Below are 22,016 nucleotides of genomic sequence, written 5' to 3'. Positions count from 1 at the left end.
GTTTTCTGAAAGCATTTTGTTCATCATTTCTTATTATACTCACAGTCATATACTACAAATTATTTGATTATTCCCCAATTGAAATGTATCTCCTAAGTTTCTGATTCTTTGACATCACAAAAATAACTGTTACCTCATTATTACCATCATTGAATTATTATCAAATATTTATTATTAAATTATTATTAAATCGTATAATATATTGTTAAATTATTAAATAATTATTGAATAGTTATTAAATTATCATTATTAAATTTATTGTTTCTATGATTTGTCTTTGACCCACTCATTCTTTAAAATTAGATTATTTAGTTATCCAATTAACTTTTTTTGAAACCCTTACCTTCCATCTTAGAATTAGTACTTTCTATTGATTCTAAAGCAGAAGAATGTTAATGGCTAGACAGTGGAAGTTAAGTGACTTGCCCAGCATCACATAGCTAGGAAATAATTGTCTGAGATTAGTTTTGAACCCAGGACTTCTTATCTCCAGAGCTGGCTCTCAATCCACTGAGCCACCTACCTTCCCCACTATTAACTTCTAATCTCTGTTTCCATGGTCCTTTATTAAATGTATTTTTAAATTTTTATGGCCTGATTAGATACATTTAATATTTCTGCTTTTTGGTATTTATAAGGTTTTTATGCTCCAATATATGGTCAGTATTTGTAAAGGTGCCATACACCTTTGAAAGGTATATTCCTTTCCATTCCCTTTCTGTTCTCTTAGATGTCTATCATATCTAGCTTATCTAAGATTCTATTTATCTCCTTGACTTCTTTTTTGTTGTTGTTAGATTTATCTAGTTCTGAGAGGAAAAAGTTAAAGTCCCTACAATTATGGTTTTGCTTTCTATTTCTACCCATAATTAATTTACCCTTTCTTTTAAAAATTTGGATGCTATAGTATTTGGTGTACATGTGTTTAGTATTGGTATTTCTTTATTATGTTTGGAACATTGTAACAAAATGTAGTTTTCCTGCTTGGCTCTTTTAATTAAATCATTTTTAGCTTTAACTTTGAGATCATGATTGCTACCCTTGTGTTTTGTTTTTTTTTTTTAATGTCAGCTGAAGCACAAGAAATTCCATTCTAGCCCCTATATGTATCTCAATTTTAAGTGTGTTTTTTATAAACAACATATTGTCAGGTTCTGTTTTATCTATTCTGCTATCCATTTCTTTTTTTTTATAACTGAGTTCATCTTATGCACACTCAAAGTTATAATTACGAAGTGTATATTTCCCTTTATCCTATTTTGCACTTCTATTTATCCTTTTATCTATCTTTACTCTATCCCTCCTCAAAAGTCTAGTTTATTTCTGACCACTGCCTCCCTAATCTGAATGCCCTTCTAAGAATCCTTACTTTATTCTCTCCCCATGCCCTCTTTTTTCTCTGTAAGATTTTTATTCCCAACTAGATGTATGTTATTCTCTCTTTATCCCATTCTGATGAGAATAAGGTTCCTATGCAGCTCCCCTCTACTCCATCCTCCCCTCCCCTGTAAAAGTTCTTCCATTTATACCTTTTTTGAATGAGATAATTTATTCCATTTTACTTCTCCCTAGCTTATTTTACTTTTTTAAGACCATGCCATAAATCTTAAGCCCTCTATGTATATTCTTTCTAACTACCCTAATAATGACATTCTTAAGAATGATAGATACCATTTCCCCATATAAGACAGCAAACAGTTTAACCTTATCAAAACCTTTATGATTAATCTTTCATGTTTACCTGCTTATGTTTCTCCTAATTCTTGTATTTGAAAGTCAGATCTTTTGTTCAGTTCTGGTCTTTTCCTCAAGAATGTCTGAAAAGTCCTTTAATTTTAAATATCCATGTTTTTTCCCTTGCAGGATTACACTCAGCTTTGTGGGTAGGTTATTTTTGGTTCAAATCTCAGCTCCTTTGCTCTTAGAAATATATTCCACACCTTTCTGTCTTTTAATGTAGAAACTGCCAAATCTCCTATTATCCTGATTGTTAACTTTGCAATATCTCTTTCTTTATAGTTGTTTGAAATATTTTCTCCTTGACCTTGGAGCTTTGAAACTTAACTATAATGTTCATATGAGTTTTCATTTTGGGATCTCTTTCAGTCTGTGATGAAATAGACTTTTTTTCAATTTCTATTTTATCTTTTAGTTCTAAAATTTTAGAGCAATTTTCCTTAGTAATTTCTTGAAGTATACTGTCTAGACTTTTTTTTTTTTGTGGTCATGACCCAGGTAGTCCAACAGTTCTTATACTAACACTCCTCAATCTGTTTCTAGGTTAGTTGTTTTTCCAGTGAGATATTTCATGTTCTAATTTATTTTTTCATTCTTTTGTTTTATTATTTCTTCATGTCTCATGAAGTCATTAACTTCCCTTTTCCCAATTCTAATTTTTAAGGAATTATTTTATTCAGTACAATTCTGGACCCATTTTTTCCAATTAGTTGACTTTTCATAATTTTCTTGCGTTATTCTTCTATCTTTTCCCAGTTTTTTTTAAACATTATTTTCTTTTCCCAGTTTTCTTCTACCTTGCATAATTGATTTTTAAAGTCCTTTTTAGGCTTTCCCAAGAATTCCTTTTGGACTTCTGACAATTTTATATTTTTCTTTAAAGCTTTACAAATAGGGGAAGCTAGTTGGCAAAACTGGTAGAGAACCAGGCCTCAAATCAAGAGGATTTAGGTTCAAATTTGGCCTCAGATACTTCTTAGCTGTGTGACCCAAGGGGACATCATTTATCCCCAATTGCTTAGCCCATTTCTTGACTTATAATTTTATGTTAAAGTTGGGCTCTGCTCCCAGGATGAAAGGGAGACATTATCCCAAGTGTTAGGCCTTTCTTGCTGTCTGGGTGCGTTTTGGATGGCGAGGCACAATACGCATTTGAAGAGTCGCTCTAACCAATCGGTGGTCTGTCCAGCATTCAGCTCCTCTCATGGCTCTGGTGACCTGCACATCCTGGATGTCTCGCCGGTGTACAATGATGTAGTCGATGAGATGCCACTGTTTTGATCGTGGGTGCATCCACGTTGTTTTATATTTGTTCGCCATTCTGAGCACAGTGTTCGTGATGGTGAGTTCGAACTCTGAGCATTTGCTGAGTAGCAGTAGGCCGTTGTTGTTCATTTTGCCCACGCCGTGTTTGCCGAGCACTCCTTTCCATCTTTTATGGTCCTGGCCAACGTGGGCATTGAAGTCTCCCAGTAGTATCAGCTTGTCATTGGTGGGCACTGAGTGCAGGATGGCACTCAGGTCAGAGTAGAACTGCTCGATGGTCTCCTCTGTGCTGGTCAGTGTTGGGGCATATGCGCTGATGATTGTGGCATACTGGCCTTTGCTGAGAGGCAAACAGATCTTCATGAGCCTCTCGCTGATGCCCACAGGCAAGTCTGGCAGCTGTTTGAGCAAACTGGTCTTGATGGCCAGGCCAACACCGCGGATTCTGTCTTCATTTGTGGTTCTACCTTTCCAGAAGAAGGTGTATCCAGTGGTGGGTTCGCTGAGTGATCCCTCTTCTGGTAAGCGTGTTTCGCTTAAGGCTGAGATGTCAATGTTATATTGCACCAGTTCTTTACCGATTAGAGCTGTTCTTCTCTCAGGTCTTGGGATATTCTCTCTATCAAGTAATGTCCTGATGTTCCATGCTCCTAGTAGGAGTTTCTTTGTGTTTTGTTTCTTTTGATTTCGACCGTTTAAAGGGATGAACCACCAGCCGTAGTGTGCTGACCGGTTGTTTGTAGGGCAGGCAATGTTTGGGACACCTTTTCTAGTCCCCTCCCTTGATTAGGGTGAGCAGTGCTGTCCTGGAGAGGGCTGCTCAGTCGCCCAGGATGCTGCCGAACGTCCCTGCTGCCCACAGGGCCGAGCGACCACTGGTCCGTGGGCCGCCTACGTGCAGGATCATGACTACAACTGCCAGTGGTCACCTCCACCTGTTGTGTTGCCACTCCCCCATTGCCGCAGGTCTTGAAGAGGGTGGACGGGGTTAGGATAGATGAGTGTGCACAAAGATACTTGTGCGTGAAAGAGATTTAAGTGGAAAAGTCGATGCACAGAGACAGTCCCACTCTCTCGGCATTGGAAGCCTGGGTCCAGTGGCACGAAAAGTCGTTACACCTGGAGACTTCCTCAGCTGCATTGGATGGCTGTGTTGTCCTTTGTGCTCCAACACGCCCTAAGCACTCCACAGTGCTTTGCTGCGTCGCCATCTCAGCCATTGAACCTTCTTATTGGTTTCTTCCGCCTGTTCCGCCGAAGCGGTTTTCACATGCTGGGTGAGCAAAGCCCTGGTTCACCAGGGGTCGGTGACCCGATGGCTACCCTCATAAGGTTTAGCCTGCCTGTCGAAGCCATTGCCTGGGGTGTGGCTGCTGCCGCATGCTAGCAGCTACTGGGAGCCACAAGTGAGAGCTGGGTGTCAGGTGGGGGTCGGAGGCTGGAGAGCTGCCCTAGGAGGGCACGACAAGCCCTCCATACCAGAGATACTACCCCTCCCTGAATGCCCCATACACCCCACGACATGACAGGGGAAGACCTATCTGGTGGAGAGACTTCTAACCGCTTCAACATCTCCAATGGCGTGAAACAAGGCTGTGTCCTTGCTCCGGTACTATTCAACCTATACTTCACCCAAGTATTATGCCATGGTGTGATGGATCTAGACCTGGGCGTCTACATCAAATACCAACTGGATGGCTCACTATTTGACCTTCGCCACCTGACTGCAAAAACAAAGACAACAGAGAGACTCATCCTGGAAGCTCTCTTCACAGACGACTGTCCTCTCATGGCCCACCAAGAAAATCATCTCCAAACCATTGTGGACAGGTTCTCTACCACAACAAAACTGTTTGGCCTGACTATCAGCCTCAGCAAAACAGAGGTGCTGTTCCAACCTGCACCAGGGAGGCCAACGAACCAGCCGTGCATTACAATCGACAGCACGCAGCTTTCTAACATCAACACCTTCAAGTACCTGGGCAGCACCATCGCCAACGACGGGTCCCTAGACCACGAGACTAATGCCAGGATCCAAAAGGCCAGCCAGGCACTCGGGCGGCTGCGCTCCAAAGTCTTCCAACACAGCGGTGTAAGCACTGCGATGAAGCTCAAAGTGTACAACGCAGTGGTCCTCAGCTCGCTCCTGTACGGTTGCGAGACATGGACACTGTACCGGAAGCACATGAAACAGCTGGAGCAATTCCACCAACACTCCCTCCGGTCAATCGTGAGGATCCAATGGCAGGACCAAATCACCAATCAGGAAGTCCTCGGCAGAGCCAACTCCACCAGCATCGAAGTCCTGGTCCTCCAAACCCAGCTACGATGGTCTGGACACGTCGTCCGCATGGACCCACAGGGAATACCAAGACACGTATTCTATGGTGAACTGTCAGCTGGACTCAGGAAACAAGGCCGACCAAAGAAAAGATTCAAGGATCAGCTGAAGTCCAACTTGAGGTGGGCTGGCATGACACCAAAGCAACTAGAACTCGCTGCCTCCGACAGAAGCAGCTGGCAAACCCGCATTCACCATGCCGCCGCCACCTTTGAAGATGAGCGACGTCGACGTCTTGCCGCTGCGCATGAACGCCGACACCAGGCCACAACCGCACCTCCCGTAACAACTGGCGTCCCAAGCCCCATGTGCCACAAACTGTGCGCCTCAGCCTTTGGACTCCAAAGCCACATGAGGGTACACTGTAGATGAAACTGCACAAAGACAATAGTCATTCTCGGTCACCGAGAGACTACCACTATTTCTCCAGAATTTGATATGTGGTATTGTTTTAGAATTGTTTGGAAGTGAAATTGGGAGAGCTCAGTGCTTCTCTTTTCTACCATTGTGGCTCCATTCCTATTAGTCTTAACTAAAGAACAGTCAGGGTGCCTCCATGGTATAGAAATAGGAAAATAAATTAGTCATTAAACTTTTTTTTAAGGCAATTGGGGTTAAGTGATTTGCCTTGTGTCACACAGATAGGAAGTATCTGAACTCAGATTTGAACCCAGGACCTCTGGGTCTGGCTCTCAATCCACTGAGCCTCTGTGCTGCTCTCCCCCCCACCCCCCCAGTCATTAAACTTTAATCATTAACAGTCATCTGTTTCTTTGTCAGAGTAAATAATAGACCACAAGATTGGACTCACAGAAGAGTTGTTCTACATTCAAGATATTCAAGAAATCTGTCTATTACACAAAAATACTGAAATAAAATCTTTGATCTCCATAAAGACTGCTTTTAAAATAATCTAAGGAAAATGGAGTTTGACAGAAGTAAAAAAATGTGCAGAATTTGTCTTAGGTGTATCTATAGTTAAGGAATAAAATGTTGGTGAAGACAGACAGAATACCAGTGCTTTTGGCTACCAGAGACATGAGTTTGCCTGGGAGATGATAACTGCAATTGAATAGTCACATTTTTATGGAGATGAATATGCCCCTGTATAGTGTTTTCTTTCTTTCCTTACAGGTAGCCTCTTCTATTTTTCTTTTCAGATTTGAATTCCTGTGGAGTAATAAAATAACAGCAGAAAATGGATCATCTGTTCCTGAGGAAATCAGAATGACCTGTCAACAGTTTGTCCATTATCATCGTGATCTCTGTGTCCGAAGCATTGTCAAGGAAAGAAGGTGGGCAAATGCCTATACAGAAATCCCTATTAATTAAAACATTAAATGTTGAACCCACTTTTCAACTTAAATACCACTGACTTGTGCATGTTAACTAAAATGCTTGGTAACAGGCCAGTGCATGTGAGACATGGGTTATCCCTTAAACAAAACCTCTCTAACATACTCAGATCACTTTATTTAGATAGTTTTGAAAAGCTACTAATTTTGATTTCCCAAATAAAGTATGGAAACATCATCTAAGAACCAAGACATTGGGATGTTAGAATTGATGGACATTAGCTATTAATAATGTCTTTCTGAAAAGTTTACACTTTAAATTTAGAAACAATTTCATATTCATTTTCTCCTTTTGATATTACTTTTTATTGAAAAAATATTTTTGAAACAATAATACCCACTGCTTTACTTTTCACTGCAAGTCCTTGTCATATCTGAATAATATCCATAGAAACCAATTAATTGATCTTATCCTCTGAGTTCTTGCGATAGAATATGTGGAAGATATTGAAATATGAAGGATAAATATGTTGCCATGAACATTTAAAAGATTGTATAATGAGGAAAATTAAAAAGTTGCTTATCAAGGACCAGTATAAGACCAGTTTTCCTTTGTGAGAAGTAGACATTTGGACTGTCAAAATCATTTAAGAATAACACTTATAGGGCAGCTGGGTGGCTCAGTGGATTGAGAGCCAGGTCCAGAGATGGGAGGTCCTGGGTTCAAAAATGTGACCTCAGACAATTCCCAGCTGTGTGACCCTGGGCAAGTTATTGAACCCCTATCACCTAGCCCTGATCACTCTTCTGCCTTAGAACCAAAACACGGTATTGATTCTAAGATGGAAAGCCAGGGTTTAAAAAAAAAAAAGATTAACACTTATGAATAGTTTCATTCAGCAGTTCAACAGGTTGAGAAAATTGGCTTTGTAAAATTTTTAGAAGGAAATTTCATTTTGTGACCTTTATACAAGTTATGAACTGGAAAGGGAACCCTGGTGCTGCTGTGGCTTTTTGAGGCTGCTGAGCTATATGGTTGTGGAGTGATAGAAGGCCTCCCTGTTCCCCCACACATACCTCGGATCTAATGGTGGCCTTTGTCCCACTGTAAGAGAACATGTCATCCCATGGTCATCAGACAACGTAAGTGCAGGAACTGTACTAGATTTTAATATCCAAAATTAACAGTAAGAATGGAGGTTCAACCACACTTTGTTTGAAACATTATTCTCACATCTGAACTGCCTAAAATTTGGTTTATGAATTAAGATGTATTACTTGAAATGCATTTTTGTGTTCATTGTGACATTACTTTTTTGAGATGTTTATGTGCATATTAGCTTTATGTGATCTTTGTATGACGTTAAAAGATCTATTCATGTGATTAAATGTATTCTTTTTTGTTACCTGCTTTCCTCATCTCACCTTAATTCTTGATTGCTTCCTCCATTTTGGCTCTGTAACAGCTCTTTTGCTTGACTGATGCATTTATTGAGTGTACTGCATATCTATTATGTGCTTCTATTAAAATTTACAGGCTCATTTGGTTCTCTTTCCTCCAATTGCCATTAACCTTATTCATTTGCTAAGACGTGAGGAACCATGCATTAGGAATGCATTTGAAATAATCAAAAGTATCCCACCAAGTACTTTTTAAAGTTGTTTTAAATCTGATTAAATCCATTACCTGAGAAGCAATTTTTGATTTATTGTAGTTTTAGTGCATAATGAAAACATTTGATAATTTTATAATCAAATTTCCTTTATAGTCAGAGTTTAGGTATAATCTTTAACAAAGCTATTACAAAAGAGGTTGCTATTGTATGATGATCTGAATATGAGTTTATAGTATGTCACTTTTGGGTTTAGCTTTCCATGTATTAGGTTTCCTATTTTCATAAACATAATGATCATATTTCTTAAACCATGAATCTCCAAAATGGTTTCTTTTCTTCCATACTTTTTTACATACCACCTGTCATACTGTCTTTCCTTATTTCCCCATTTCCCCTTGCCTGTCCCCTATTATGCAGTGCTGATACCAGATTTACAGAACATATGGGTGAATCATTCCTTTGACATACAGGTGTGGAGCAAAGACCTCTGCCGGAACTTTCTGTGGCTGTGACCTGGTGAACTGGCTAATTGAAGTTGGCCTGGCCTCTGACCGTGGCGAAGCAGTGCTATACGGAGACAGGCTGGTACAAGGAGGAGTTGTACAGCACATTACCAATGAATATGAATTTCGGGATGAGTATTTGTTTTACCGATTTCTTCAGGACAGTCCTGCAGGGAGTCCTGTAAGCTCTAATTCAATCACATCCTCACAGGGCAGACAAGTGGAAATTGAGCACTCATCCCCTACCTCACTTTCTCCCCAAATCTAAAATATGTGTATATAAAACTCATAAGGAAATTTTATCAGACAAAAACCAAAAACTATTTTCCCCTACTATATCATTATTAGAAAGCTCCTATTGAATATCATAATCTCCAATTTGAGCAAAAATTGTTAATGGTTGATTTGCATGTAATAGTTTAATATAATTTTAATAACCAAATAAGCCACTTCTCCAAATTGCTGAATCTTGCAGTTGGAGCTATAAATGAATTTCGTGATTATGTATACTTTGCACTTACCAGTTGCACTTCATGGAAAGACTGAAAATCATTTTATTAAGAGGCCTTCCTACTTCCTCATTTTCTTTGCCCAATTTCTTGACAAGTTGGTGCTCATTCAAACCAGGAACACAATGCATTTGTTTTCAAATTTATTCCTGCTTTTCCATCAAAAGGGAGGAGATGATCTCCACAAATCTATGATAGAATTGAAAATTCTCTAACTTGTTGTATATGTTATGCCTGGAGCAATTTAACTTACATTACACTCCCAAAATTATTACTATAATTTATGATATATACTAATAATTTTGCACATCCCATCTCAAGAAATTTTTGCACATGTCATCTGAACTGCTGTTCAGAGAAATTAATATAGGAAAGAAATAATTCATTTCTACAATCATTTATCTTGTGTCTCTCAACATCATGCTCTTTGCTAGGCACTGGAGATACAAAGATAAAAATGAAAGCTTTTTACATATTTCAAACTATTTTAGAAACCAAATCTAATATGCTGCTATAAATTTAGAATTTAATTTTTGGCACACTCCTTCCCAAGCATCTACAAATTCAAGATATTCATGCTGTGTGCAGTTATGAAATATTATTCCTGGTTTGAAATTGGTGGGGGTGGGGTGGGAAATGGAGAGATAAAAGTGATCATGTTATCTCTGAGTTACTCAATGTTCAATGCCTTTTATTTCATAAGTTTTAAGTCATTTTTTAAAAATGTCTAGGAAATATTATGCCCAAATTGTCTTACTTTTTAAGTCCTATTCACTAGCCCTTATGCTCAATTTTTAGCCCTTATGCTGATTTAACTAAAAAGTGTTTAGTTTCTTTGTATTTAATTGCATCTAACTTCCGTATGAATGAGTTTTTTTCTATTTTCTACTTCATCATTTTTTTTAAAAAAGTGAACAGGGCTCATTTTACTACACTTTTAAAGTCCATGTTTTGTTTTGTTTTTAATGAAAATCCTAGTGTATTTAACAAGAGTAAATCCATACACTTTGCTATGATACTTGTTTTCAATTACATTTTAGAGGTGGAGCATTTTTTTTTTTGGTTATGTAGTCACTTTGGCAGGGAAACCTTAGTTTTTTACATTCTAATTAAGTGACTGTCTTAATGCCCTGGAGTTTAGACTGATTTTAACCTTAAATATAACATATGCCAGGTGGAACTGATTTACAGCTGCAGTATTTGAGATACCAAGTCACATGCATGTAAGCATCTCAAATTTCAATTAAGCCTTTGCACAAGTCATTGTGTAAGTTCTCTTAAAGGGAAGCAGAAAACTGTCTGTATCTTTTAGCACAGATAGTACATACAGAAAACTGTTGATCATTGTGATCTGCAGGTTTGGTTAACTTTGTTATATTAAAATGTTTTTAGAATTAAGGATATGTCAATTTTATCGAATGAAAATCTTTGTATCTGTGACCTTGATAATATAGCAAGTTTCTCAATAAAATAGCTCTTTTAATTTTTGTTGCAGAAAATGTTTTTCTTATAATTCTTTGAATAATGCAAAAACCACATGAGGTCTTTTTTGTCATTCCTTAATGCCAGTCTTTAGCGCCTTCAAATTGTCCTTTTCTTAAATAGTATTTTGTGACTTCTGCAGTGTTTTGTGCACTGTAGGCACTAAAGGTGCTAAATGAATAAATCTGGGAACCTATAATTTTCTCTTGCCTTAGGTGCCCCTTCCTCCATCTATCAGTCATTCCCCGAGTCCAAGCCCTCATCACCTCTCACCTGGACTAGTAATAGTAGCCTCTTAATTACTCTCTGTGCTTCAGGCATCTCCCTGAATGGGCCACAGAAGCCAAAATGATGTTCCTAAAGCTCACACCTGAGTTGATGATCTGTGAGCAGTTGTCTTGCACAATAGGCATGTAACTTTATGCTTTAAGATAAAGAGAAGCAGGGAAAAGGGTTTCTTTGGGGTATTTTCTTTTCCAGCTCAGCCCCTCTGAAGCATCTCAGTGTTAGTACAATATGCCTGAAATGTTTATTAATGAAAAATCCATTTGATTTCAATCTACTTTCAAAATCAAATACTATATCAGGAGACTAGATGGCACCAGGAAAAACTGGGTTCAAATTTGGCCGTAGGGACCTTGAACAAATCAGGGTTAAGTGATTTACTGAGAGTCCACAAAAAGTGACACTGAGGTAACATTTGAACCCAGGTCCTCCCACTCCAGGCCTGGTGATCTATCCACTATGGTACCTACTTAGTTGCCCCTAAAGAATGAATCCCTAACTAAATAAATCCCACAAAGAGGTGATCATAGAACATTAAAGCTAAAAAGCTTTTGTGTGGGAAAAAAATACTAAAATAGAATTAGAAGGGGTTAATTAGGAAAAAAATCTTTGCAGCACATGTCTAATAAAAATATGTCTGAAATATTTAGGGAACACACACATATGCCCTGTCAAAGAATATGAGCTGGTTGAAAAGAGGAAGCACAAGCTATCAACAACCACATGAAAGAATGCTCCAGATCACTAATAATAAATGCAAATTAAAACAACTCTTAGATTTTACTTTGTGTCAGTCAGATTGCCAAAAACATCAAAAGACAAAAATGATAGCTGTTGAACCGTGGGAAAGCAGGCCCACTGATGCACTGTCGGAACTAGGAAATAGTCCGTCCATTCTGGAAAGCAGTTTGATTTTGTAGTGAGGAAGTCGCTCGGTACCCGTGACATTTGATCTAGCAGTGCCATTACTAGGCATATTACTCTAAGAAGGTCAAACACAGAGTAAAAGGTTTCACATACACACACATTTAAAGGCAACCCTTTGTAATAGCACAGAACTAGCAGGAATTAGTGAGCGTAGCGTGCTAGAGGAGCATAATGGAACATTCTTGTGTCTAAGAATGGGGAATTCTGTGAAACTGGGTTAGACCCGTATGAACTAATCATGCTGCGTGAAGTCAGCAGAATGAGCGAACACTTTTCCACCACAATGCTGAAAGAGTAGGAAGACTGTAGTGCCTCGGCCTGACTTTGGAGGACTCAGGGGCACCCTGGGGGGGAGGGGGTGGCGGCAAGGCCATGATTGGAAAATAACGAGCATCCACGATACACCTGCACATGCCCAGGGGGCAGGGGCTGCTGCTCCTCCTGGACCACCTGAGTGAGGCTGGCTTTTCCCTGGAGGCGACACGGAGGGGCTTCTAAGGCCACACCTCCCTTGCCCGAGCTTCCTCTCACCATACGCGTGTGGCTCTGAGGCCTTCCGCACAAGGAGGGACATCTCATGCTTACAGGAGCCCGCGCATCCTGCCGACACGTTCCCCGATGCAGATGGGGGGCCCATCTCTCCAAATCTACGAAGGGCACCAGCCTGAGCCGTGCTCTCCCTTAGATGGATAGGCAAGCATGGGGCTGACCCCTAAGGAAATGGAACCCGTGTTCGATTTACTAAGCGGGGAAGGCAGAGATCGGGCTCACTCACTTGAAAAACCATGTCAGGCTTTCCGTCTCCTCACGCGGGCCTCTCGCGGTAAGCCCAGGAGCTCCGCACTCTCCTGAGAATTACTAAGGGGAACAAGACCATTCGTGGTAGCTGTTTGAGTAACTTGCCAAAGATGACGTGTGAAAAGTGGCCTGAAAATCTTGGCTGGGCCCGTCCTGTGGCCAGAATGGCTGGTCACTGAATATTACACGGGTATTGGTAAAATATTAAAATAACCAGAGGAAGGCCAATGTAAAGATAAAGAGAATAACACTGGATGTGGAGGGAATACTCATATCTATAGATGTGGGTATTACATATTTACTGCCGGTAATTACAAATACTTTATAGTTACAGTAAGCATGTATACATCATCTCATTTGTATTATAAATCCTAGAGATAAGACCAAAAAAAAAAGCATTAAAGAGAAAGAACTAAACCCTATAGGTTCAAATACAAGCTTCCAAGTGGGTAGTTCTAGGGCATGACAGAGCAGTTAAATTCCAACTAAGTTCTGGGTAAAATAGATACTGACTTTGTAAAAGAGAAAAATACAAGAGTGGCACCCCTTGCTGGGGAAGATGTGTAACTGCAAAGCTGCCTAAGGGGCACGTATTTTTCCATTGATACTCATAAAATCAGATGTTTCTGCAGAAAAGGGACCCACTAGACAAAGATCTTTTTTGACATGGAAGAAATGAAGATGATGTTTGACATGTCCTCCTTGATCTCAGTTTCCTCCTCTTTTCAAATGTGAAATGTGGGCTGCGAACTAGGATCGCAAGTCTTAAGAAGAAACCGTAAGGAATTATCTAATCCAGGCATACTTTTTTATTTTAAATCCTTACCTTCCATCTTAGAATTAATACTGTGTATTGGTTCCAAGATAGAAGAGTGGTAAGGGCTAGGCAATGGGGGTTCAGTGACTTGCTCAGGGTCACAGAGCTGGGAAGTGTCTGAGGCCAAATTTGAACCCAGGACCTCCCATCTCTGGGCCTGGCTCTTAATCCTCTGAGCCACCTCCCCGCCCCAAGTCCAAGCATTATTAACCTTTTTTTGAATCAAGGACCACTTGGATAGTTTGGTAAGGCCTATGGACCTCTTCTCAGAATACTATTTTACAAAGAAAATCAGTTTTATTGAAATACATTTGCCAAAATGTTTAAAGAAACAAGTTCCTAGACTCCAGGTTCACAACTTCCAAACAATGGAGTCTGAACAGTAAAGTCACTTTGACTAACAGAAAAGCCCAGCTTTAAATTCAGGTGTCTGCTTTCCATACATTCCTAAGTGAGCCCCTGGGACACCCCCCAGCTCTAAATCCTCTCAGTGTTGTTTCCCCAGTGCCAGCTCCAAGGGTCAACCACTCTACAGATAGCACGGCAAACGGCAGTACTCCCCACACCCAGGCTGACGTGTCTTCAGTCGTCAAAAGGTTTTGGTGTCCTGGTTTATTATTTTCATAAGTTAACTGTAATGTTTAGTACTAATATCAACATAAAAAACAAATGATGTAAATGCACACAGGGAAGTAGTAACCTCATCTGCACTGGTAGATTACACACAGAGAAAGCAACATGATGAGGCTACATGACGTAGTGAAAATAAAACTGAACCTAAGAGTTGAGACGTAGGTTCCAGTCCTGACTGCCACTAACCTCTGTAAAATGAGGGAATTGGGCCAGACATCTCTAAGGCTTTCTCTAACCACAAATTATAACACGGGGAACATCAGCCTTGTACAAGAATGGCATGTATATTTTTCTAATATCAATAATCTACACTAAGGGAAACCCCACAGTATGCAGAGTATTTATTAAAATATGAGCTCCGTAGGCCAAAACTAGAATAGTCTAAATGTATTCCAGGCTTACTTTTATTGGATCAGTTTTTCCTTTAGGGAGAGGAATCCTCGACCAGTACAGGACAAAATCCCCACCTCCTCCCCATACTTTCTCATTCTGTATGATTTTTGATCATGTTTGTTCATAAATCCCCCATAAAAGATTCACTAAATATTCTTGAGACCTTTCTTTTAGTATCTTGAGGATAAATGTGCATTAGATGTACAGTGAATTAATAGGGACAGAAATAGGGATTAGACCTGTAATTTTATTGATATAGAAAATTCTCAGATGAGGAAATTCCTACCAATGCAGGTGGCACATTCCCAAATATAGATTTATACACTATCTGCTTGAATTTTATGTTTGACTTTTATTAACTTTCTCTTCTGCTATTCCTAATCTCTGGCCCCTTCCCCGTCCCCCCTACCCCCCCACCCCTGGAAAAAATGGATATGAGAGATTGAAAGAACACAAGACAAAGAAACAAAAGTTAAGGCCTAGTTTTCTTCATCTTTATATCCCCAGACAAGCTATCTTTCTACAGAATGAAATAAAGAAAAGAAGAACACAAGTTAACAAAGACAGGAAGGGCATATATATGGTATTTAGAAGTATGTAGATGCTGGGGACACAGATATTTGAGTGAAATTAATTTTATAAGGTTAAAATATTTCCCCCCAAAATCATGGAAAATCAACTAGTACAATTCAGTCACAGTCAATTTTACAAAGAGCATCTTTGTGCTATATTCTGCCTGGGCAGAATAGATATACTGAAATTAAGTAGGAGAACAATATGTAATTCTTGAGAAGTTTCTTGTTATGAGGTCTAGCGGTGCACACCTATGAACTCTGTGGATGGGTAGGCTAAGCCTGGTGGGTACTTGAGATCAAGAGTTTTTGGACCGGAGGAGATCTAAAGTCAATCAGGTGTCTATACTGTGTGACACCAGCATGCATGCAGAGCTTTGGGGAGGACAGGTAAGGATGTTTCAGGATGCTGAAGGAGAGGCAAACCCAGCTCAAGTCAGAAAAGAATCAGGCTCAAAGCTTCCATACAATGCAGCAAAGTGAGATCATGACCATGAGTGGCCAATGTTCTTTCAGGCTGGATCAGAGAGAAAGACCTAATCTCAAAAACCAGTTTCTTGTTCTTATAATTTTACTCAAGTCACAGATGACTCATTGGTTTTTTTTTTTACTAAGTGTTTTAAAGAACAGTCTCCTTAAAGAACAGTCTGTTTTCTTATTATAATTGAAAGATATTTTAGGATACTACAAAAATAATTATAACATTATTGTAACATATATTACTCTGTACTTCATTTTAAACATTTTGTGCTTTCACAAAGCATTAGAAAATCAACTTGAAATTCATAATTACTTTAACACTGATATGATATTCTAATCTACTATTTCCAAATAGCTTTTAAGTATTCTCTGAAATAAGAATATCAATTAAAATTCATATGAACCTTATTTTCTTTTTCAGTATCCCAGAAAGATGACAGTTTTACTAATAATCAAGATTAAATTTCAGCTACCTGAATATTACTAAAAACTGATCAAGTCTATTGAACTCAGATTTACTGGATTTAATAGCTTAGGACTGCCTTTGAAGGAGACCTCTGAACTTGGTATGTTCACGGAGAGCCAATAATTGGCCCATAAATTTTCATTTCGTTTTTTACACATTGAGAAAAAAGATCAATAGTTCTGTTCTCATCAAGACACTTATTCTGAAGGACTAATTCCATTTCTTTGAGTATTTCTTTCTCCAATATCCTCATCTCTTCCAGCATTTTTCTGCCTTTTTCCTAAAAAAAAAAAATTTAAATGAAATGTTAATGAAACACAAGACTTCAAAAGATCAACAAATGCATTTATTAGTTTATTTATGCCTCCCACCTACCACCTTCTTCATGCAAGGTTCTTTCATTTTAATTTATTTAACCAATTTAATTTATTAAACCAATTTCATTGGTTTCTCCTATTTCCATAATTTGAAAGCAGAAATGATAAAAAATCCTTTAAATTGCTACCATTCAGATTTTTAAAATAATAGCCCTAGAAAGATATCTAGGATAGGTCTGAAGTTCATACTTCTTCAGCAAAGTTGGGAGTAAATGGAAAAAAAATTCTTACTAAGGACTTGGAAAATTCCAAGATACAAACTCACTCTTATCAGATTGGCTAATACAATCAAAAAAGAAAATGCTAAATGTTGGAGAGGATGTGGGAAAACTAGGACACTAATGCACTCATTGGTGGAACTGTGAACTGATAACAACCATTTTTGGAGAGCAATATGGAACCATGCACAAAGGGCCATAAAACTCTGAATACCCTTTGATCCAGAAATACCACTACTGGGTCTGTATCCCCAAAAGACCAGAAACATAGGGAAAGGTCCTACTTACAAAAAATGTTTTTAGTACTTTTTTTTTGTAGTGACAAAGAATTGGAAACTGAGGAGTTGTCCATTGCCTGGGGAATGGCTGAACAAGTTGTGGTATACGGTTGTAATGGAATACTATTGAGCCATAAGAAATGATGAAAAGGATAAGTTCAGAAAAACCTGGAAAGACTTATGTGAACTGATATAAAGTGAAACAAGAAGAACCAGAAGAACCCTATATATAGTAACAGAAATATTATACAAAGATCAACTATGAAGTGGCTAAACTATCAGCAAAGCAAGATTCCCAAGAGATTCATGATGAAAAATATTATCCCTAGCTAGAGATGAAACTGTTGGAGTCTGATTGAAGCAAGCCATTTCGCTTTATTTCTTTCATGAATGCTTTTATTATCTGTGTAATATGTGTCTTCTTTCACAGCATGAGGAATACAGAAATATGCATCGCATGACAGCACTGGCATAACCTATATCAGATTATTTACCACTTCAGGGAGTGGTGGAAGAAGAGAGGGAGAAAGAGAATTTGAATTACAAAATGTCAGACAACTGTCAAAATGATTTCTACATATCATTGAAAAATTTTTTTAAGTTAAAAAAAATGTCTGTGGTTTCCCATCTGTGAAACCATTACTCTATATTAAGTAAAAATTTCTGAACTTAATACAACATATTTCTCTTGGTACTTAATGAGAAATTCGTGCTTAAATATATATAGTACTTAGGGCCATTTTTGTGCTCTTGTTCTACTCTGCTCAATAGTTAACTGTATAAATCCAGAGGAACTTTTGAGAAAGAACGCTATCCACATCCAGAGAAAGAACTGGGGGGAACAGAAATGCAGAAGAAAAACATATGATTGATCACATGTTTAGATAGGGATGTGATTAGGGATGTGATGTTAAAAGATCACACTACTGCAATGACACATGTATAACCCAGTGGAACTGCTTGTCAGCTCTGGGAAGGGGGTGGAGGTAATCATGAATCATGTAACCATGGAAAAAATTCTAAATAAAAAAAAATTTTTTAATAGTTAACTGTATAACACTATGTATTGGGTTTTGTGTTATAAGTTCTACTACATCAGTGGTATCAGTAACATATCTTAATTATATTTGCATCTTACCAAAGGCACAGGACACTAAATCATTTCCATGAATAAATTGCTTAAAAATAGTTGGCAGATGCCTTATTCAATTAATAAAAGAAATATGCAAAGAGAAACTAATTTTAGAATTTTTCCAGCTGGAAGTAACTTAATTAGGAATTAAGCCCAATATCACTACTGTATAGGAAAGTACAACTCAAAAAAATTAAGTAGCCACCTGCCCAAAATTCCACCAAGCCAAGATTAGGGACCAGCCATCCATATTTCCCACACACCACATTGTTACTATATGATTAAGTGGCCCCTAAAGTATGTGAAAGGAAATTCTTGGTCCTCTTTGCCCATTCTGAATTTACACTTGTAAAAAGGGAGTCCTTTATTCTCTTTGCAAAGTTGGAGTTAACACTTTGGTTGGCAATAACTTGAAGTTCCCCAGCTTGGGCTTGGTAGAAGAGCTCACAAACCACTTGGAGAGTTCACACCTCAGTCAGCCAGGGGTCTGTGGACTCTTTTGATGGGTATTCACCTCTCCAGAGGGTGGGATTTGGAAGGTTCACACCCTTAGCTGTGAGTCTTTTTGATGAAAAATTGACCTTCAGAGGCCTTTGATAAGAGTTGTCACTCCTTCAGAGGATGAGAGGTGTGAATCTCACAGACACTGCCCCTTCGGCAATACTAGACAATTTGGAAACTGTGATTGGTCCCTGTGAAGAGGAGAGGAGATCAGAAGCCACTATAAAAGGCTCTGAAGAGCCTCTGAAGAGGAAAAGAGGAAGTCAGCCTCAAGGAAAAGTTGGACTTGAAGAAGGAAGTCAGCTCAAGAAAGAAGGTTGGCTCAAGGAAGAAAGCTGACCTCAGGAGTCACCTTCACCTGGAGTCATTGTCTTGGCCTGCCTCTTGGAGAGAACTTGGGTGAGAGAATAGCTGGCTCTCCTTTACTGACTTTACTCAAAAAAATTAATTTTAAATTCCTACATATTTTGGAGACCACAAAGGGATAATGAATATACATAATCTTCTGATATTCTCCTTTCTATTATCTCTAAACTATCCCTGAGACAGCTATTAGTAACTAATTCCTCAGCTGAAGAAAAGTAAATCCTAAACTTTAAAATTAAATAGGCAACCAAACATGATACTGAGCAGCATAACCCAAATCGGGAATACACTACTACTTGTAGATCTAAAATAACTTGTGATCTTAGAAAACACATCACAGTGTATATATCTAGCACTGTTCCTGGGGATACTTATAATAACAAAATATTGTGCAGTTCATCTATCTCTCCTTAAGAGAAGACTGACATATAGCTTGCATAATCTTGGGATCCAAAGAAGAAATTCATCTCACTTTGAGAGAGATTGTATAATTCTCATAAAAAAAACTTGAGGAGAGTTTGGGGGAGCTCAAGACATATATCAAGAACATCGAGAAAAGCTTTAAAAAAACCCAGAGTAAGAAGAAATATTTATCAAACTGCCCCCCTCTATCTCCCTTCCTTCCCCAGTTATTCCAATCTATTCTACCCCATATAGTAAAAAGCCTTATGTAACCCTAAAGGTTGGGAACACATATTATAATTGTCTCTTAGATACTGGAGCTTCCAGATCAGTTTTAGTAAGTAAACTGGATGCTGAATGTGACTTGATTGGCTCTCGAAATGTAGTAGGTGTATCAGGAATACTTCAAAAGGTCTCAGAACTTTCCCCTTGAATGGTATCTGTTGGGCATGTATCAGTAGAACATTCTTTTCTTTTAATTCCTGGGTCTTCTCTAAATTTGCTAGGGAGAGAACTTTTATATAAACTTAGAGCCACAATAACATTCACTCAATATGGCACCATGATACTAAAAGTACCTGAGGAATCAACTGTTTCAGTTTGTTCCCCTCCAAATAATGAAGTCTCTGTAAAGGAGCCATCAAATAGAGAAGGGACTCTTTAATTCAATCCCTGTATCCTGTCATACATATTGTATTTGTTGATTTTTTTTAATATGTTCTGTTGCATTTTTGTTGTTTGTACCTCCCCATATGACTGGGGAGGTACAATAAAATACCATTAGAAAGTACAGGAAAATTTAATAATCTAAAAATTTAATTGATTTTAAAGGGCCTTCTGAAGTGAAGTGCCTATAATATTACCCACCTCTGCATTTATAAAATATAATGAATGAAAATTTTGAAGTTTTTACTATTGTAGTCTTCACCTCCACATTTAAATGGATGGGACATATAAAAGACATGCTTTTTAGAGCTGTTACAGTCTCATGCCAAAGGAGGGAGCAAACCCAAGGGATTTGGTTACTCCTTGATGCATTATAGTCTTATACAAGAGGTGGAAAAATTTTCATGGTACCCCTAAATGGCCAGTAAGAGGGAGCATTTCACATGAAGCCTAGTAGCTTCTGAATGATTATTGATATTAAAAGGAATGTCAAATTAAAAGTAGAGAACAAAACAAGTTTCTGCTACAAAAGTTTTATAAAAAGCTGTTTTCTAAATGAAAATTAATGTATTCCAAGTTGATCCAAATGTTGGTCAACATCCTCCTCAGGAAGATCTCCAGGGGGATTGTGTAATTATCATAGGGATTACAACACCCTCCTCAGGGAGGATTGTACAATTGCCATAAAGCTAAAAAAAAAATCTTTTGAGAAAGAAACATTTCAGGAAAGAGAGCCCCATAACTCTTTGAATCTAGAGGATAAATTGTTTGAAGAAGGCACCATGAAGATGCCTGAAGAAAATCTCCACAGCATCAGAAGATCCAGCACAAACTTTGGAGTGTGAAGGATTGAACTTTGGGGGATTGAACACAAGTATTTTGAACGTAAACTTGTACCCTTTGACTGAATATTTTCCAGTTTATCAATGTCATTTTTTTTAAAGCCCTTACCTTCTGGCTTAGCATTAAGTCTAAGACAGAAGAACGATAAGAGCCAGACAATTGAAATTGTCCAGGGTCACATAGCTAGAAAATAATCTAAACCCAGGGTCCTGACTCCAGGCCTGGTACTCTATCCATTGTGCTGCCTAGCTGCCCCATATTAATGTTCTTCTAAAATGTGTTGCCCATAACTAAATGCAAAACTCAGATGCCATCTGAGCAAGGCACAGCAGAAAAGAACTCCACCTACCTGGTCCTAGACACTGAGAGTCTCTCTTAATAAAGGCTTTTTGGTTGCTACATCACATTGTTAAAAATCCATATTAACCGTAAATATTAAGCCCCTAAATCACTTACTTTTTTTTTAAATAAACATTATTTTATTTGGTCATTTCCAAACATTCATTGGAAACAAAAATCATTTTCTTTTCCTCCCACCACCTCTCCCATAGCTGACACATGATTCCACTGGGTATCACATGTGTTCTTGACTCGAACCCATTTCCGTGTTGTTGGTATTTGCATTGGAGTGTTCATTTAGAGTCTCTCCTCAGTCTTATCTCCTCCACCCCTGTAGTCAAGCAGTTACTTTTCATCAGTGTTTTTACTCCCACAGTTTATCCTCTGCTTGTGGATAGTGTTTTTTAGATCTCTGCAGATTGTTCAGGGACACTGCATTGACACTAATGGAGAAGTCCATCACCTTCGATTGTACCACAGTGTATCAGTCTCTGTGTACAGTGTTTTCCTGGTTCTGCTCCTTTCGCTCTGCATCACTTCCTGGAGGTTGTTCCAGTCTCCATGGAATTCCTCCACTTCATTATTCCTTTTAGCACAATAGTATTCCATCACCAACATATACCACAATTTGTTCAGCCATTCCCCAATTGAAGGGCATCCCCTCGTTTTCCAATTTTTGGCCACCACAAAGAGCGCAGCTATGAATATTCTTGCACAAGTCTTTTTCCTTATTATCTCTTTGAGGTACAAACCCAGCAGTGCTATAGCTGGATC

The 22,016-nt window shown here is 38.5% G+C and overlaps 2 protein-coding genes across 13 annotated transcripts in view; one reads left to right on the top strand and one right to left on the bottom strand.

Annotated features, from left to right (window-relative positions):
• GPR155 (G protein-coupled receptor 155) overlaps positions 1-10,766 on the top strand; it is a 52,695-nt gene extending 41,929 nt beyond the window's left edge. For 6 of the 8 annotated variants that reach the window (XM_007494402.3, XM_016433712.2, XM_016433713.2 and 3 more), the window contains 2 exons: positions 6,505-6,639; positions 8,726-10,766. In XM_007494402.3, the coding sequence (XP_007494464.2) occupies positions 6,505-6,639; positions 8,726-9,026 (436 nt within the window). In that variant the 3' untranslated portion in view covers positions 9,027-10,766. Of the gene's footprint in view, positions 1-1,863; positions 1,884-6,504; positions 6,711-8,725 lie in introns of those variants that run through there. The other 2 variants (XM_056794014.1, XM_056794015.1) reach the window with 2 other exon arrangements.
• A 4,308-nt stretch (positions 10,767-15,074) lies between these two features.
• Positions 15,075-22,016, bottom strand: part of SCRN3 (secernin 3) — a 42,902-nt gene continuing 35,960 nt past the window's right edge. For all 5 annotated transcript variants that reach the window (XM_007494397.2, XM_056794018.1, XM_056794019.1 and 2 more), the window contains one exon: positions 15,075-16,400. In XM_007494397.2, the coding sequence (XP_007494459.1) occupies positions 16,227-16,400 (174 nt within the window). In that variant the 3' untranslated portion in view covers positions 15,075-16,226. The remainder of the gene's footprint in view (positions 16,401-22,016) is intronic.

Source organism: Monodelphis domestica, chromosome 4 (assembly GCF_027887165.1).
Source record: "Monodelphis domestica isolate mMonDom1 chromosome 4, mMonDom1.pri, whole genome shotgun sequence".
Taxonomy (NCBI): domain Eukaryota; kingdom Metazoa; phylum Chordata; class Mammalia; order Didelphimorphia; family Didelphidae; genus Monodelphis; species Monodelphis domestica.
The sequence above is the reverse complement of the archived record's forward strand: the minus strand, read 5'-3'. Positions and strand labels throughout refer to the sequence as shown.